Genomic DNA, 19078 nt, shown 5'->3' with positions numbered 1-19078 from the left:
CGGGTCAAAAGAGGAGGTCCTAGATGAGAGGGTCTTGGAGAATGTTGGGCACTCCAAGAATGCTTACACCTTGAACCCACCTTCCTCCTCATGGTGTGAGTCAAGTGGATTATAGGGATAGACTCTACCCTGAGCCCTGCTAGGATCTCCACCAGTATCCCTCATTGAATCCCACGGCTTCATCTCCATTTAGGATATGAGACTCTCCCACCTCCACCCCCAAACAGACATGGCCAGGTCATTTCCTAGATTTGTGGTTTGGGTGTATAGAACATTAGCTGTTTAAATGGCACCCCATATTGTGGACTCTGGTTTAATCTATAGTAAGCTCATCTATTGGAATCATCCTCAAATACTCGTGCTGGAAGAAGAGGAGATAAAGAAAAAGGCCTATCAGACAGACTGCCCCTTTCCTCCAAACAAGGTGGGAGCATTCACAGTTCAGCTGAACAGATGCTACTAGGGTTTGAATAATTGCAATTATAACTGACTTAGATAGCACTTTAAAGTTGGCAAAATACTTTACATACATTAGCTCAGTGAAGCCTCCTAATAACCCTGGGTGGTAGAGACTGTTGCTAGAGCTATCTTCATTTTACATATGACAAATCTGAGGTTCAGAGAGTCAATCAACTTGCCCAAGGTTCATGCAGGTAGAAAGAGACAGAGATGGGTTTCAAACCCAAGCCTTTTAACTCTCAAGACCAGGTTTTTTTTTTCCACTATTCATTCCACACACTGCCCCTGAAGCCTTAAAAAATGACTAAGGGAGATCCTTGGGAATGGTATTATCCTAGGTGTCCCAGAAGCAGCCGGGGCATTGGGCAAAGAATTAGACTCAGAACAACTAGCTCTCTTCACCATCCTCCATTTTTGCAGTTCCTGGGCAGTGACATTCAGACTGCTCACTCTCCACAGAGAGAACAGGCCAGATTCATTAACAAGAGTTCTGCCCCAAGACATACATGCAGAATCAAGCCTGGGGCATAGAACTGGGGAGACAGGGCTCCCTAGGCTGGGCCTTGTACCCTACCTTTGTCTCTACCAATGGTTTTACCATTTCTCCCCTTTTTGAAATTTATGGGATTGGGAACTCTCATTGTCCCCCAGGCTCTTGGGAGCCTTAGACATGATTTCTTCACTCCCTTATAGAAAGCAAGAGTGGAATTGGTAGGAAACAACCTCTGGCTCTTAGGGGGCAAAGGTTACTATAAAGTCTGGTGGTGAGGGCAAGAAAGCTTGGCTATGCCCTGGTTCTAACTGGAGATCCATTATAATAAAAGAAGCACATGTAATGGTGCCATGTACCCAGGATTATACCCATCCTCTATGTATGGTAGATGATAGCATTTCTCCATATGTACACATGCCACCAGTACAATCATTCTTATTTCTAGAGCTTTTTAAGGTTTACAAAGCATTTTCCTCATACCCCCTCCAAGGTAGGTGGTGTATACATTGATACCTCCACTTTATAGATGAGGAGATGGAAGCCCAGTTGCGCCACTTACTTGTGGTCACTGAGCTAGTAAGTGTCAGAGCACAGATTACTACCTGGGTCTTTCTGCCTCCAAAGGCAGAGCTGTTTCTAGTATACCACACTGCCTATGTATGTTGGAATATTGTGCATTATTCCCATTTGAGGTCCCCAAAGTTGTCGCATGGATAAACAACCAGACATTCAGAATCTCAACAATAAGCTATTGAACTAAGTTATTCATAGCAGTGTTTTTCTGCATTTGTGAGTACTACACATAGATTTCTGCATAAGTATATAACCTACATGAGTTTTTACTGGTGTATACACAGATGCATTTCTACATGTGAGTTTATGGGCATGTTTTGGTAGATATATGCATGGTTCTGTATATAAGCATGTTTGGGAATGAGTATATTTCATATGTATGAGTATATTTCTACATGTGAATTTATAGGTATATTTCTGCATGTATATGTCTATGCCAAACGGTTTTTTTACACACATATATGCTACATGTAAATTTCTGCAAGGGCAGCTAGGTGGTGCAGTGGATGGAGCACAGGGTCTGGAGTCAGGAAGACTCATCTTACTGAGTTCAAATCTGGCCTCAAACACTCACTCGCTATGTGACCCTGGGCAAGCCACTTCACCCTGTTTGCCTCACTTTCCTAATCTACAAAAATGAGCTGGAGAAGGAAATGGCAAACCACTCCAGTGTCTTTGCTGAGAAAACCCCAAATGGGTCACAAAGAGTCAGGCTTGACTGAAAGGACCCAACAACAACGACAAAAGTTTCTGCAAGTGCAGGCATCTGTGTGTTCCAGCACTGAGTACATCTCTACATGTGAGTTTATTTATGGGTGGGCTTTTCAGCATGTGCATATGTACTTATTGATGTTTTTGTATGTGCATAGATGGTACCCTGTGTCTCTGTGGGTGCATACATGTGAATGTGAATTCACTACATGTGAATGCACACACGTATTTCTGTAAGTCTGTGTCACTGTGTTTCTGCATGTGATTTAGAAGTACATTTTTGGATGGGGAGGTTGGACTTTAGGTTTAGAGTTGGATGGGATCTCATAGCCTCATCTATTTTATAGGTGGAGACACTGAGATTCAGAGACAGTGAGTAGGTGGGCCAGGGTCACAGAGGTTGTTCAGTCCTTTTCAGTTGTGTCTGACTCTCCATGACCCCATTTGGGGTGTTCTTGGCAAAGATAATGGAGTAGTTTGCCATTTTCTTCTCCAGCTCATTTTACGGAAGAGGAAACTGAGGCAAACAGGGTCAAGTGACTTGCCCAGGGTCATATAGCTTGTAAGTGTCTGAGGCCAGATCTGAATTCAGGTTTTCCTGACAGTAAGTGAGAAAGGATTTGAATTCAGATTTTCTGATCTCTAAAAACATCACTCTATCCCTGGGGCCATTTAGCTGCTTACTGCATGTGTGTTTTTGTGTATGTATGAGAAGGGAGTTTGCATTTGGGTGAGTACTTCCTGGATGTGTGGGCACATCCATTGCTGTGGGAAGGTATGTTACATGTAGGCCTTGAACCACTGTTGTGAAGGTCAAATGAAAAGGAAATACTTTGGAAAAGATGAAGCAGCCTACAAAGGACTCTGGGCTGGGTTAGGGCATCCCCCAGTTGGGTTAGAAGCCCCTGATTGTCATTTCCTCTTCCTTATCAAAGTAAAGTGGGGAATAGGGGAGAGGTTGGATGCGCCCAACTACCACTCCAAGCAACCACTGCCAAGTTCTCCCAGTAGAGACCCCAGCCCGGGCTTGCAATCTGGGACCCAACACTCACCTCTGAGAACTGATGGTCACTCAAAATAGCTGTGGGTGGAAGCAGCTACCCCCACTCTTCCCCACACCACCTCCAGCCTCACCTCAATCCTGCCAGACTCACTGAGGAACTCCAGCTCCCTCCCCTGAGCCCATTATCTGCTTCAGTTATTGCTACTGTCCTCCGCACTTCTACCCCTTCCCCAGCCTACTCTAATTGCTTATAAAGTGAAGATAATTAATTAGCCAAGGTGACAAAATGTCATTAGGGGAGGCCACTCCAATGGAAAATATATATATATATATATATATATATATATATATATATATATATACACATACACACATACATACATATATATATATATACATATATACATATATATATAAACCCAGTGGCTTTGTTTAAGAGGACATCTACTATGTGTCCTCAGAGCTAGTGGCAGACTCAGAGAAATGGGGACATCTCACCTTAGAGGATCTTGGGGCTGAGTGACCTATGAAAATAAGTCACAATTGGTGTAGGGGAGGAAGGAAGGGCAGGAGTATGGCTGATTCTGTAGTAGACCCAGCAGGATGACATGGCCCTTGGGACTGCCATTGGTGGTAGGAAGAGATTTTTACTACACTATTGAGGGGTCTGCTGATTAGGATTCTGGACAAGATGGTCATCCCTCTTCCTCACTTCTCCCTCCCCACTCCACCCAAACACTTGCATTTGCCAGAGGCCCTCATGTGCAATGCCCTGGTGTGAGGATGGAGCGTCCATCACTGCCCACAATGACTCTTGGTTGACCACACTGTACATACCTGAGTTTGGATTCTATTTAGGCCACGGAACCACAGGATCTGTCCACGTCGAAGTTCTCTCTCAGCATGATCAATCTCCTCCACGTCCTCATTGAGTTCTTCCTCAGGGATCTCCTCTTTCTGCGTGAGCCGTCCTGCCTCCTTCAGGAACTTGAGCCTGCTGGTTGGGATTGTGGCAATGACCTAAAAAGAGACAAGTGGAAATCCACAGAGGCACATTTATTCATTTGTGAATTAATTCATTCACTCACCAGTTCATTCATTTACTTATTCAGCCAGTCAAAAAACATTCATTAAGCACCTACTATGTGCCCAGTACTGTGCTAATTCAGTTATTCAATCAATGAGTATTGCCTTAGAACCCATTCTATGCCCCACATTTACTTCAAGATCAAAAGCCCGAGAAGATCTGAATAAGCAGAAGAGAGGAAGAATGGCATCTCAGGCAGGGATACCAGAATAGGCAAAGGCATGAAGGTAGAAATTAGAATGAGAGGGTGATGGACCCTTTAATGGTTGGCAAGGGGATGTACGTATATGTATATATGTATATGTATGTATACACACATATTTATATACACATACCTCCAGGGCATCTATGTGAAAGTTGAATTCAAAGGAATGAGATTTGTTATGTTTTGCTTAGTTCTTTCCTCCCATTTAGAGACGGAATTTGGGGAACACCATACCAGCAAGCAAGTCCTATGAGCCAAAAACTTTAGAACTAATTCCCCATGGCAGGGAGCCAATCTAGTGTCCCCCAAGCAAAATGCTGTCTTTTTCAGGAGAACAAGAGAGATGCAGCTCAGTTTCTCCAAGGTTTCCATATGACTAGTCTAGAGTTCAGAAGGACCAGTTGACTTCCTCCAATGGTCAACCCCCACAGCTCAGCTGGGGCAGGAGCCCCTAAGCTAACAGTGGCCTCTCTTTAGACATAAACTATTACTGGCTTTCAGTGCTACCAGAAGAAGGTACTAATCTCTACAGCTTGTAGAGTACCCAGTAAACATGAATCATGAGCTAAGCACTGCATGGGTTATTCATACAAAGGATATGCTGTATTGGATAGAAGGTGGTATGGGGTATGCTAACGAGAAAGCCTGACCTCCTAATTCTATTGTCAGACATCGAGTGTCTCTGCTTGCCCTTTATACAGAGGGGTAATTTTACGATGAGAGGTGGGCGGCCTTCATTGAAACCCTTCAATAACAACTCCGATTTTGGGATATTGAGGGGTCACAGTTGTCTGTACCACTGGGCTAGAACCCCCTGAGGTACTATTTTATATAAAAGAGGAAAATAGGAACTTTGAGGGTGATCCCTGTAAGCAACCAGCCCCAGCATAGATAGCTGGCTTCAGAGTTTCAGCTCTCTCAATTATTGCATGAGATCCTGAGCAAATAACTTCACCTCTGGGGACCCCTAGCCACCTCTCTAAGACTATAAGTTACAAAACAGGTACTGATCTGCTTCAGCATTTGGAGTTTCCACACCAGGAATTCTCCATACCAGTGAATCAAACATCCTATTGGTTCCTCTCTGACTAACTTCCTCCCCTAAAAAAAACCCCAACAACAAGAAAAACATCCCTTAGGACACAAATTCAGGTGCCTAGAATTTCTCACTTGTACCAGGTTTCCTGTATCAGGAAGTATCCTCAGTTAAAAAAAAAATGCTTACAAAGCTAAGACATGGCAGGTCCCTGGACTTGGGGACAAAAGAAGCCAAGGAATTAACAGAAAAGACTTGGTCTGAGAAGGTTTTGGTAACCGAGAATTAGAGGGTGTCAGAATTGGAAGAGACCTGGTGATCATCCATCCTATCTTGTTCAAAGGAAGAAACAGAGGCCCCAAGTGGTGAAGGGATTTACCCAAAGGTGTAATATGGTGTTAGGGGCTGAATTTGAAGTCAGATAATTTAGGTTTTAATCCTGCCTCTGCCCTTAGTAGCTGTTTCATTTAATTCAGTCATGTCATTATTCTCATTTGTGCAATGAGGCAGTGGGACCAGATTGTTTCCAAGGTTCCTTCAAGTTCTAGACCTATGATCAATCTTATGAGTAACTTCAGCAGAGTGGGAACTAGGGTTTGGTTTTCCTAACTCTATTCAATTTAACTCAAGGAACATGTCTTAAGTGCCCGCTATATGCTAGGCATCATACTAGGTTTTGGGAGTATTAAGTCAAACATCAAACAGTTCCCATCCTCAACAACTCAAAAAGCTTCCATTCTCTGGTGGGGGTGTGATGGGGACCACAACATTTTCACAAATAAGTAAGTGCAAAAGGAATACTAAGTCATTTTGTACGTTGTGTTGAGGTCTGGGGGTGGGGGATCAGGAAGGAACTCTTGCAGGATGTGGCATTTGAGCTGAGCCTTGAAGGAGCTGGGGGCTAGTTACAAGAGGCAGCGACTGCCAGCTTGTGTTCCAAGCTGAGAACAGGAACCTGCCAAGAAGAGCTTACCTGACCCCAGACAAGCTCTCCTAGTCCAATGAATATACACCACATCCACTGGTCAAGCTGGAGAGGAGAACAGCTGAATGGCTTCCCCCCGAACTGCACAATGACTATCTGGAGACAAAATTGGAGACACAAACCCATCACCAGGAGAAGCACAAGTTTCATCTCTCAGAGTAGGGACTGAGACTTCCTGCTGGCAGGGGGCCAGGTGACGTTCTTCCAATGAGGATGCCCCGGGGTCCTGGTTACCTGAATGGCGAAGGTGCCCAAGACAATTGTGCAGAAGATGGGGTTCCTGAAGATGCCATCAAACACATTCCGCTCCCCGTGGATTTTCCGGGCGTTGATTTCATTGAACAGTTGCATCATGACAAAGGTATTGAAGATGATGGTATAGTGCTCAGAGGGAGGAGAGTGGAGGGGGGCATTGCGTCCACTGTCAATCATGAACATTTTCTCTCCTATAGAAAGGAAAGTGTAAATAAAATCAAAAGGGCCCCAGGGACATGAGCTGTGTGACCTTGGTTCAGTTCCTTGTTTTCTCCTTGCTTCAGTCTTCTCATATATAAAATGAAGGGTTTACACTGGATCAACTCTAAGGTCCCTTTAGTGCTAACATTCTCTAGTTCTACTATGGCCAAGTGGGTGTTACAGTGGTGAAAGGAAGTGGAAGAGGGAGGGAAGAATGTAAAAGGACATATGAAAATAAGTCCTTTTACAAAAGTGGTTCACAAACCTTTTCCCACCTCATAGCACTTTATTCTTTGCCATCAGTAGGGAACTGTAAAAATGCTCGTGTGCTTGCAAGTGAAACTTCCGTACATTTCATAAGAGACACTTCCCGCAATGTTGACTCAGTTGCTTCAATGAATCTCATCAGTGTGAATGTTCCTACTGAAGTTGTAGGTCAAAGTATTTCTCTCCATCTTGGGCAACTGTTATCTATAACCTTCCACAGGTTCCCTGAAGGAAGTCTACCCTGTGTACTAAGGGACTTTCTTGACATCTCAACATTTTGAGGATACCAATGGAATATACAGGCTATTCATGGTCTATCCCTCACTCTACTCATGTGATTACCCCATCTTTTTTGATAATACATTTCCCTGATGAAGTCTTTTATTCTTCTTCTTCAAGATTACTCATGTGTTACATGCTGCAGCCTACTCATGCCTACCAGGCACCCATTCATTGCTTCATTTTTATTTCTACAGAAACTATATTCCTCCAAGACTCACAAGCATATGACATTGGTAGCATATTGACATTAAAAAGCTAGTCCTTTGTTTCAGGGAGAATTCTGTTTGGGATCACTAAAGGAGCTTTGCAATTTCCCAAAGAGAATCTTGCCTGCTTTCCTCTTGTTCAATTCTGCATCCAACTAGTTGTCCATAGTACTACCTATCAATTATATACACATACACATTTATGTATTATACATAAAATATATATGTGTACATATGTATATATGGGGAAAGAGAGTGGGAGAGGAAGAATGGATGAATGGGTTCTATCTAGGTTGTACATTTAACTGTATGTCAATATCTAGGTGACAGAAATTCTTTGTCTTCTTGGTTTCCCCTACTTGGATGGTTAAGTCAAACTCTTTTAAGTGGTTGTGGTGCCATCCATCTATAAACAGGAATATCTGAAGGACCTCACTATCCCTAGGGAATCCTTCTTTAGCCTGGACTCTGCACTGGATCAACTCTATCATATCAACAAACACCCTTAATAAGCATATGTCCCCCTATTTTATGCCTCACTTGCCACGTAGGATCAAGATGATATTCTTTTGTTATATCTATTAAGTAGTTGGATGTATTGGTGATAGATACCTTGTCCGAAGAGAACTTTTAAAGTGGTGATTTGTTCTACTGAACAAATTTTTTTTTTAGCCAATAAACAATTAAGTACAATGGGAGCTTATCTTCTTTACAACTTTCAGCCAATTGTGTAGTGAGAAAGATAGAGTATACTCTATAGTATTCCTTGCTAAAGCCTGACTGTTCACTACCAGTAGACTTAATGTGTAGATTTTGAAAAAACTTGTGAATTTTTATATAAAATTTTTATAAAGTTGTGAAAACAGTTATGCAAGTCAATAGCTTTTGCATTTTCTCATTAACTTTTTAAAAATAGTAAGGGCTGAAATTTTCCCTATATCTTTGGTATCTTCTTCTCCTACAGATATCTTGAGAAGTGGTCTGGTATTATTCTCAAAATTGTGTTGCCTCCATCACAGGTCTCCTCTATGTTACTTGGCCTAATTCAGCCACTTTCCTCGTATTATTCTTCTTAGTGTCACTTTTAATTCCTATGTAAATATATCCAGGACTGTGATGTCAAAGTATGAAGGTTCTACTGTTTTGATGGTGAAAAAGTTTGTTATAAAAATGCAGATCTTTTCCATTTTTATTTCATTTGTTTCTTCCCTTCCATTGTTATCCTTAAATAACCTTGTGATGACTTTTCTTAGTTGGTTCTCTTACCAAACTTTTGTTTAAAATTGGTTTTACTCCCACTGCTTCTTTCTATTTTATGAGACAATATTGCACAAAGTATTCCATCCTCCTCCTTGAGGTTTTAAAAATGAGTCTATAATCTAAGTTAGTATTGCACTTGGCTGCCATAGCTCTACTCTTGGCAAGTAAATCAGTTTGATGACTAGAGTACTTTTTAGGCTCCCTGTTCTTCCTGTTACAGCTGTTGATTTCTATCACTTAAACTTCTATATGAAATTACTGTAGTCTGTGTCTATGTGCTTTCTAATGTCCACATCCCCTTTTTATTTTTAATAACTTGCTTTAATTGCATTCAAATCTTACTCATACGTTTGTTCTTACTTCCAGCTTTGCGCTAATTTTGATATTTGCTCTAACAAATTGGTTGTCTGACTATACACTGACAGCTAATAAAGCAAAATTATTTTTGATAATGTTATTCAATTCCTCGTCCAGCACCTTCCCATTCTTTTCTTGACAATTGTGTGCATGCTATATAGGCAGGAGGTTTTGTGTAGCCTTCAAGCCTTTGGCCTCTCTCATTCCCTCTTCCTGATCTAATGTATTCTCATCTTCCTGAACTATTTCTCCTTTTCCTTTAAGTCTCAAAGTGCTGGACTCTGTGTTCATTTAATTTATAGGGTCTTATTAAATTCTTTTTAGAAATTCTCCTCTTCATCTTCTTATAAGCTTTAATTTCATGATAGCCTTTTTACACATCAGAAGTACTGCACTGAGATGATCAAATGCCTTCTCAAGTGGCATTTCTTACTGCTTCTGTATGCATAAAATTAAACCAACTCTACCAACTTTTTTATTTGCCTCTACAAGATGAACCTGTCACACAAGTTTCCTTCCATTGTAACTTCCTTCTTTGTTTTGGTTTCATTTATATCAAGACTATTAAAATTGCTATGACTCATTTCCTCCAGTAGGATGTGCACTCAGTAATTGGATAAGGATATCCCACTGAACCTACCAAGAGCTAAATGAAGAGTTACAGATGACTTGAAAATGATGTCATTTTTAGCATCCTCTGCCCTTTATTTCCCATGATTCTGCCACCTTCATTGCAGAAGCAAAGGAGGAGCTGACAAAACCAAGGATCATATTGGATTTTCCTTTGTTTCATGGAATGACATGGCCAAAGTGTTCAATACCAAGTGGCCAGCCTACTGGTGATGAGCCTCCCTGCACTTAGCTAGGTTAGTCCTTAAATAGAAGATTTAATCTGTTTCTGAGCCTCTACTCAAAGGTCTTTCCAGCATGGTAGAACCTTCCAGAGCTTTTGCTCTGCTAGCATTACTGTTGAGAACCTAGTCACTGCCACTTTATGATGAGGCATCTGAGTTAGATTTTTTGATGTTCTGAAGTGACAAGAAACTATTAATGACTACTTTTTTGTCCTTTCTCAGTGAACATACTTCAACACTAATGGACTTATAGGAAAGCAACTGGAGAACAGGCAGCCTTTGGAGTCTTTCACTAGGTCTTCATAAAAGGGTTTTCTTTCTTTTTTTGTCATTCTTAAACCCAAGACATGGGAGGCATTCTGGATGGAAGCTGGTGTGTAGGAATGGCTGCTGAATCAGGAGGCCTTTACACTGGTGTGAAGCTTGAGTGGGTCACTGAACTTCTCTAGACCTCAGTTTTTTTTTTCTCAGTAAAATGGAAGGATTGGGCTAAATGTTCTCTAAGACCCCATTCTATCCCTAGAATTCTGTTCTAGGTTCTAATGTTCTGAGCCTATGACTTAAGGATTTTATGACTGATGTGGACAAGAACTTAAGCATTCCAGAGGGCCACCCAGTGACTCACCAACAAAGAGCAGGGTGAAGATGAGTGTGAGCTGGTAGACTGCATGGCCTAGGATATTCTTCATCATGGTGCGGGAGATGAGTGGCTTGTTGCGGCCGTATGGCTTACGCAGCAGAAGGGACTCTGTGGGTGGCTCTGTGGCCAGGGCCAGGGAGGCAAAGGTATCCATGATGAGATTCACCCACAACATCTGTACAGCTTTTAGGGGAGAGTCCTGGGGACAGAAAGAAGAATGAACAGTCACAACATGGAAGGAACCAGGCTGGGACATCTCTGGGTAGGAAAATATCCCATTCCCAGCCACCCATTCCCAGGATGAGGTATAGCAGTTTCTCTCAACAGCTGTGTGTGTGTGTGTGTGTGTGTGTGTGTGTGTGTGTGTGTGAGAGAGAGAGAGAGAGAGAGAGAGAGAGAGAGAGAGAGAGAGAGAGAGATGGATGTTGACCATCTTCTGCAAATTCCAGGATCTTAAGCTGGAAGGGATATCAGAGGACATCAAGTCTATTCTCATCCTTGTATCTTTGTAACAGAGGAGGAGATAGAGGTCCAGAATAGAAAACTAACTCAAGGTACTGAGGTAATAAATAACAGCTGGGTGCAGAATCCAAGTACTCTAATTAAAATTCAGTACCTTTGGCACTATACCATAGACTTAATAAGAGTAAACTTGTTCCATTTTCATAGAAAACTTGGGAAATCCAAAAAACTATGAGGCTCAAAGAAATGGATCTCTAGTGGTGGAATTCCCATGCCTGTGACAAATAATCTGGGAGATAATTTTGGGAAGGAGGCTCCTTTCACTCTATGCCACATAGGGGCTTCTTAATATATCTAGACTGAGGTCAATCTTGTTCACTTTTCTGGTTTCAGAGAGGAATTTTCTAAGCACCTTAGTGCAAATTTTAGAGCTCAGAGATAATTTGCCTGACTGTTTTCCTTCCAAGGTTCTTTTTTTTCTTTCCTCAGTATCAACTGATCAACAAGTATTTATTAAGTACCTACTATGTGCCAAGCAGGGGAAGCTAGGTGGTACAGTGGACAGAGCACTGGGCTTGGAATCAGGAAGACTCAACTTCATGAGTTCAAATCTAGCCTCAGACACGTCCTAGCTATTTGACCCTGGGCAAGTCACTTAACCCTGTTTGTGTGTTTCCTCATCTGTAAAATGAGCTCCACTCAAGTATCTTTGCCAACAAAATCCTAAATGGGGTCACATAGAGTCAGACACAACTGAAACAACCAAACAACAACAGTAATATGCCAAGTATTGTGCTAGGTGTTAAGGAGACAAGTATAAAAAATGAAACAATCTCTATTTTAAAGGAATTGATATTCTAGTGGTAGAGATGACAAGTACATGTAAACATATATGTGTACACAGTATAAACATAAAGTTAAAAAATAAAAATATATACAAATTTGTTAAATACAAGGTAATTTAGAAGGGAAGGCACTCAGGAAAGGGTTCAGGGAAAAGATGGCACTCAAGCTGATTCTTAAAGGAAAAGAGAGGAACTCTGTGAGGCAGAGGTAATGAAGTAGTATATTGTAGGCACGTAGGGTGGCCAATGCAAATATAAGGAGATGGGAAATAGTGCTGAGCATCAGGACCAGAAGGAAGACAATTTTGACTGGATCTATATGCGGGAGAGAGAGAATAATTTCCAATTAGTCTGGAAAGGTTGGTTGGGACCAGATTGTGTGGGGCTTTAAAAAGTAAACAGAAGTTTATATTTTATCTTAGAGATCATAGGAAGTCACAGGGTTGGTGAACAGAAGACGATGTGGTCAGGTCTGCACTCAAGGAAATAAAGCCTGAGGCTCTTTAGAATGAAGTTCCCCAGCTAAAGCAGTTAACTGCCTATAGATTTGTCATCTTGTGTGATGTAGTGGGCAAGGTGTGGTGTGATGGGCATCGTGGACAAGCTTTGGATTTGGCACCAAGAGACCCATTTTAATTCTGACTCTCATACTAGCAGTGTCATTGTGTGCAAGTCATTTCATCTTTCTACGACTCAGCTCTGTTTACCATAAAATGAAATGAGGGAAGAAGTCTAGTTATTCTCTAAGATTCCATCCAGCTCTAAATCCTATAATCCCATGGAATCTTATGTCTTTGGATGTTGGTCACCAGGGCATTATACACATGCCAACTTTAAATTAGCTGGAACAAAGGAATATCCCTGCTCAACCATAGCTCAACTAAGATAGCCCTTAGTTTCCTCCTTGGCCCATCCAATGAATTGAGGAGGGCTGTTATATTTCCAATGATAGCATGGAACTGTGGAAAGAGCACCAGCATTCTTTATAGTTTATAAAATGTTACAGTTTCCCAAATAGTTTCCTCACAACAACCCTGCAAGATGGTCAATAAAAGTAGCACCACTCCCATTTTACAGATTAAGAAACAGAACCATAAAAAGTAAATGCCTTGCCCTAGGCAATATAGGTAGCAAGTGTGTTCACTGAACTTTGAGCCTTTACCCTCTTACTCCCAATCCCGTGTTCTTTCCACTTCACCATGCTTCCTCTCATCTCCTACAACTGCAAGCCCAGACCTCTTCCCACCCTACTATGCTTGACATTCTAATTGACTGAGTCTGATTATTAGTCGCAATAAGTATAGATGGCCACAAACAAGAAAAGTTTTGAGTCTAACTGAGCCACACAAAAGGGAAATGAAGGCTTGCCCATGATTATGGCTAGATGCAAATCCTTGGGAGAAGGAAAAAAAACTTGGCATTTCTTAACACGTAAGTATTGGGGAAGCAGACACTAGAGGGTGCTGTTTGTCCATTGACCTAGGAGAGAGGGTGCTACTAATAATAGAAAAAATCTCACCTTTAACAGCTCAGGCAGGGCTGTTGTGTCCCTATAACACTGCTGAGGCTCAGAAAGTACTCCACCTGAAGATAACTGCTTGGATGAGAGTCTGGTCCTGGGACAAGCTGTAGCCCTGGGCTATAGATTGCTGTAGGGACAACCCAGGGCACTGAGTCCCGCAAAGGCATCACAGCCCTCCAAGGGCTTCAAAGAGACCACAACATGACTTTTCAAAGTGGGCCAGAGACCTCCTGTGCTCAGGAGCATTCCCTACAATTGTGCTGGCCTGGCCTCCAACTATCCATTTACCGGAAATATAGATATTGTTTGGGCTGGCAGGGCACTCGTAACATGGCCGTTAGAGGGGACCTCAGAACACAGACCACTGGGGCTGAAAAGGAACTTTGAATACAGTGGTAGGGCTTGAATGGACCCTAGCACTTAGAAATCTGGGGCAAAAAGACTTTAGGACATAAAACATGGGAGCTGGAAGTAATCTTAGAACATAGAATATGAAAGCTGGAAGGAACTTTAGAACATCGATTGTTCAGGTGGGAAATAAGCTTCAGATAAATATTGGAGCTGCAAAAGACTTTAAAGGTATGCGAGTTCAATGCTAAACCCAAGAAGAGAAGAGCTGAGAATTCTGGTCATCATCCTGGAACAATTAGTGAAAGAATCTACCCTTGAGTTTGGGGGGAAATATGCACCCCAGCGCTATCTGGAAAGGCAGGGTGAGTTCTTTGGATGGCTTGGATGACCAATCAGTCAGTTCTGCTCTGTGTCTGACATGTAGCATAAAGCAAACCAAGGGAGAAATTCTTTTCTAGCCTCCAGCCCAGCGGATCTTGGGTTCCCCTAGTGCTTTCAGGGGACATGTGAGGTCAGAAGTATTTTCATCATAATACTAAGATGTTTTAATTTCAACATGGCACATAATTTCTTACTAGCTGTGTAACCTTGGGCAAGCTGCTTAACCCTATTTGTATCAGTTTCCTCATCTATAAAATGAACTAGAGAAGGAAACAGCAAACTACTCTAGTATCTTTGCCAAGAAAACCCCAAATGGGGTCACAAAGAGGTGGACGTCACTGAAGCAACTGAACAACAACACATAATTTCCCCTTGGTACATAATTTGGTAGATATAACCCTCATAAGCTCTTTAAGGGGCTCTTGAAAAATTTTTAAGAGTATGAAGTAAAAATTACATATTTAACATTCTTGGTCAGTGGTCACCAAGATGAGATGCATGCAATGCATGGTGCACAAAAACACTGATTCATTGGGGTACAAGAAGAAAATACTAAATCTAGTTTTATTTTGTATCTTTAAAAAGTTAAGCTTTACTAGCATTTAATATGTAAATTGACCTTGATGTGCTAATTCAATTTGTATGTTAGTCGTGGGGTACCTGTGGTATCCTGAGGAAAGAGTGGGAGTTCCCCAACACAGTGGGGTTGATAGTGGCACCCTCCCTTGTTCATTTACTTTCAGCATGTTATAACACAATGTAGCATAAGTGTGCAGTGAGGTGACTTTTGGGGTGCTGTTATCGAGTTTGGAATAAACCAGCCGTTATAAAATGAGCAAGTGACTTGGAATAATTCCTGTGGGGGAAAAAATCATGGATTGATGATAATGCTAATTATTGTTTGTTAGCACAAGCAAACAACAAGGAATTGCTGAGCTGACATGCCTACTCCTAGGACGAGCTCTTTGGAAGCCTCATTATGAGACAAAACAACAATGAGCCAATCAAATCTGACAAGAAGTCAGCCCAAAAGATTCAAAATTGCCAAAAAGATTATTTAAAATATGGATTTACATTCAATGTAGTTAATGAGGAAACTTGCCCTAAAATAGACTATGCCTTGAGATATTAGGTACAGCAATATGAAGCCTGTCCTTGGGCGTACTTTCCCTTCTAGGCTGTGATTTGTTCTCTCTGGATTCTGACACCATTCTTCCCCACATGGACATCCTCTTTATCTCCTTCTTTTCTTCCCACCCTTTTCAGCTTCCTTTTATGTGGTCTTCTTCTATTAGAAAGTAACCTCCGGGCAGCTAGGTGGTGCAGTAGATAGAGCACCAGTCCTGGATTCAGGAGGACCTGAGTTCAAATCTGGCCTCGGACACATAACATTTACTAGCTGTGTGACCCTGGGTAAGTCACTTAACCCCATTGCCTAGCCAAAAAAAAAAAAAGAAAGAAAAAGAAAAAAGAAAGTAACCTCCTTGAAGGCAGGGGCTGCCTTTCTTTTGTCTTTTAATTGCATCCTCAGTGCTTAGCCACTGCCTGACACATAGTAAGTGCTTAATTAATGCTTGTTGCTTTGCCTTATCATAGAATTTTCTGATCTGTATAAAAATCTGTGGAAATAAAGAGCTGAAGTGGATTTTGAACCATTTGATAAAAAGGTAAAAACACAACACCTTGGGATGAGTTTGTAAGAACAGCTAATGAACGCCAGGGAAGGTGGAAATTTACTAGGCAAATTTCAACAACGAACTTTGCGCGGTGGATGAGATTGAAAGATGAGGGTCATGCTTTGGTAAGTACAGTCACTGAAGCCCTACTTCTCTTTGGAACTTTTCAAATTATCTTTTTCAGGGATGACCATCATTAAAGCCAAAGATATGAACTTATTGTAAATCTAGAAAGATTTTGAAATGACTATGTTATAATTTGTTATATCAGGATAGTCAACAATGATTAATTATATTCAATCACATTGCTTTTACTCAAAATATTAATAATAATTTTAGTGAAAGTATTTTATGCCACTAATATGTAAAAATATGTTAATAATAGTATTTCATCTTCATCTCCAACTAAAACATTTAAACATTTCTATTCTTACATATTTTTATAATGTATGTGTTATATATATATATATATATTATAATGTATGTGTTAGATCCCTGCCTAAATTTACTTTTTTTGCTCATGGGGGAGGAGTGAAAAGTTTGGAAATTGGTTGTGTAGAAGATGGTGGAGTGTGGATGTGGCTACTCTACATTGACTGCTCATGAGTCCATACTATTTAAAAGCCCACATTCCAATTAACTGCCATTCACTTCAAGTTGGTCCTTAAATTCCCAAAAAGGGTAGTGGCTACATATTTAATCACTTAACAAGATTTCTCTTTCAGCTCAACTGAAGAATGTTTCACATTTGTCTACGAATCAATTTGGCCTCAGGCAGTCATTTCCAATAATTTTTGAAAATGATTTTCCCCCTCAAATTTCAGACAGTGACTGAAAGGAATGGAGACACAGCTTCTATTAGATCTATTGGTCACCCCACCATTTTGAAACAAAATGGCAGCCAATAAGCTTTTCCACACAGGACTAGTTATATTTTCTTATGGATTTCAGTGACAAATTTCCTTAACATAATATTTTTCAATGCACTTTTGCCACTATTACATCTTTATATCCTCGAGGGAGATATCATTCCCATTTAAGAGATGATGAAACTGAGAGAAATTAAATGACTTACCTGAGGTAAAATAAAGGGTAAGAGAAACTTGGTCCCCAAGTCTCCAGACTCCCAGTGTCTACTGCCCCATAGATTCCAATGCAGGTTAATAAAGGGGTGGTGTCACAGGAAGCTCTCCAGCAGAAGGAAGTTTGGGTTATGGAGGATGGAAGGCCTGTGAGGCCCTTCCTTGAGTGCAACTATTCGAGCCCACTTCTATCTGGTTCAGCCCCTCATCTGTTATTGAGGATGGAACTTTCGAAGTCCTTATTGACCACGAGTCCCCCTCTCAGATCTAGTTGTGAGTTTCTTATTTTGATACTGAGATCACCTCTCACCTTTATCTGATCACCTGTCATCTGCTTCTTGATATTGGGCTTAGGGGTATTGAATCCCAGACCTCCACCTGGTGGCTGGACCTTTCTGCTACTCTTCACTCCCCGAGTAGAAGAAAGCCCAAAGAGCACCGTGGACTCTCTTATTCCACAGTTCTAGTCATTCCCCAACCTCCTAGCCCCTTTCCAGGCACTAAAGTGATTAAAGTAGCATGTGGTCCACTAAAAACAAGGTTGCTCAAATATGGTTTGTCCTATCAGGTTTCACTTTGAGCCAGATTATCTCACTTATAGTCAGTAAATATGAGAAACTCACTGCCATAGGGAGAACAGCACTGCTCACTGCTCAAATATCTCAAATATCGGGGATGCCATTCAGGTTAAGAGTAATTCCAACAGCCCCACAGCCCTACATTTCTCCTTATTTAGCGCAGGGGAGAATAATACCTCTACGACACATTCTAAAGACCCAGTTTTGTTGCCAAACACTTGATACCGGAGGAAGGAGCAGGCTTGGGTCCTTGGCCCACTTACACGAGGTTATGCTTAACAAACACCTCTGCTTCCTTCTTCTCCTTCTCAGCTGATATTACCACTCTTGCCATGATGCCTCAACTTCCCCAAATCCTATCCTATTACACTTAAGTCAACCCTAGTAAAACATAAAGAACCCAGAGGGGATATTAATCAAGAAATACTATAGCAGCCCATGCATTGTACGCACGGTTTCCATCTCCTTTCCCAGTTCTCTAATAGAAATGAGGATGTGCCTGGTAACGTGACCAGAGCTTACCTGTGTGATGCAAGCACCCGTGAAAGCCACAATGACAGCTACCACATTGACTGTTAACTGGAATTGCAGGAACTTGGAGATGCTGTCATAAACATTGCGGCCCCACATCACCGCCTTGACAATGCTGCTGAAGTTGTCATCTGTCAGAATGATGTCCGAAGCTTCCTTGGCAACATCAGTACCAGCAATTCCCTGGGAGGAAGAGAGAGAACAAGAGAAGGATGGTCAAGGATATTCAGGGAAGCAAGGAAGGACCTCTGTGCTACAGGAACCTGGGAGCTGCTGCTGGATACAGACATCCCCGACACATGCGGGGATGCACATCCACAGAGGCACGAGAGGCCCCTTCGTGCCTGTGCCCACAGAATCTCAGAGTTATAAAGGGACCCAACTCATACCTGAACAAGAATCATCTCCACAACATACTCAGCAAGTGACCATGAAGCCTTTTCTCAGCCTCCAATAAGGGGGAACCTACAACCTCCCAAGGAAGTCCATTTTACTTCCAGAGAGCACTCACGGTGAGGAATTTGTTCCCCTGACCATCAGCACTAAATGTGATATTTTACAGCTTCCATCCATCACTCCTTTTTCAGCCTTTTGGGACCAAGAAGAAAAATATATTCCTTCATCCTCCTTCAAGTAATTGAAAACAGACATCATGTCTCCCATAAATCTTCTCTTTTCCAGGCTATATATCCCCAGTTCCTCCAACCAGTCCTCATGCTGCATGAACTTGAGGCACTTCACCATCCAGGTCACCTCCCTCTGGACTCTCTCCAGCT

The 19078-nt window shown here is 41.7% G+C and overlaps 1 protein-coding gene across 5 annotated transcripts in view; it reads right to left on the bottom strand.

Annotated features, from left to right (window-relative positions):
- Positions 1-19078, bottom strand: part of ATP2B2 (ATPase plasma membrane Ca2+ transporting 2) — a 399625-nt gene that overhangs the window by 10540 nt on the left and 370007 nt on the right. For all 5 annotated transcript variants that reach the window (XM_027864051.1, XM_027864046.1, XM_027864048.1 and 2 more), the window contains exons 18-22: positions 18294-18485; positions 10860-11073; positions 6787-6998; positions 6541-6648; positions 4077-4259 (exon numbers count right to left, since the gene is read on the bottom strand). In XM_027864051.1, coding sequence (XP_027719852.1) covers positions 4077-4259; positions 6541-6648; positions 6787-6998; positions 10860-11073; positions 18294-18485 — 909 coding nt within the window. The remainder of the gene's footprint in view (positions 1-4076; positions 4260-6540; positions 6649-6786; positions 6999-10859; positions 11074-18293; positions 18486-19078) is intronic.

The sequence above is a fragment of the Vombatus ursinus genome, unplaced genomic scaffold, assembly GCF_900497805.2.
Source record: "Vombatus ursinus unplaced genomic scaffold, bare-nosed wombat genome assembly UNPS02014773.1, whole genome shotgun sequence".
Classification (NCBI taxonomy): Eukaryota; Metazoa; Chordata; class Mammalia; order Diprotodontia; family Vombatidae; genus Vombatus; species Vombatus ursinus.
The sequence above is the reverse complement of the archived record's forward strand: the minus strand, read 5'-3'. Positions and strand labels throughout refer to the sequence as shown.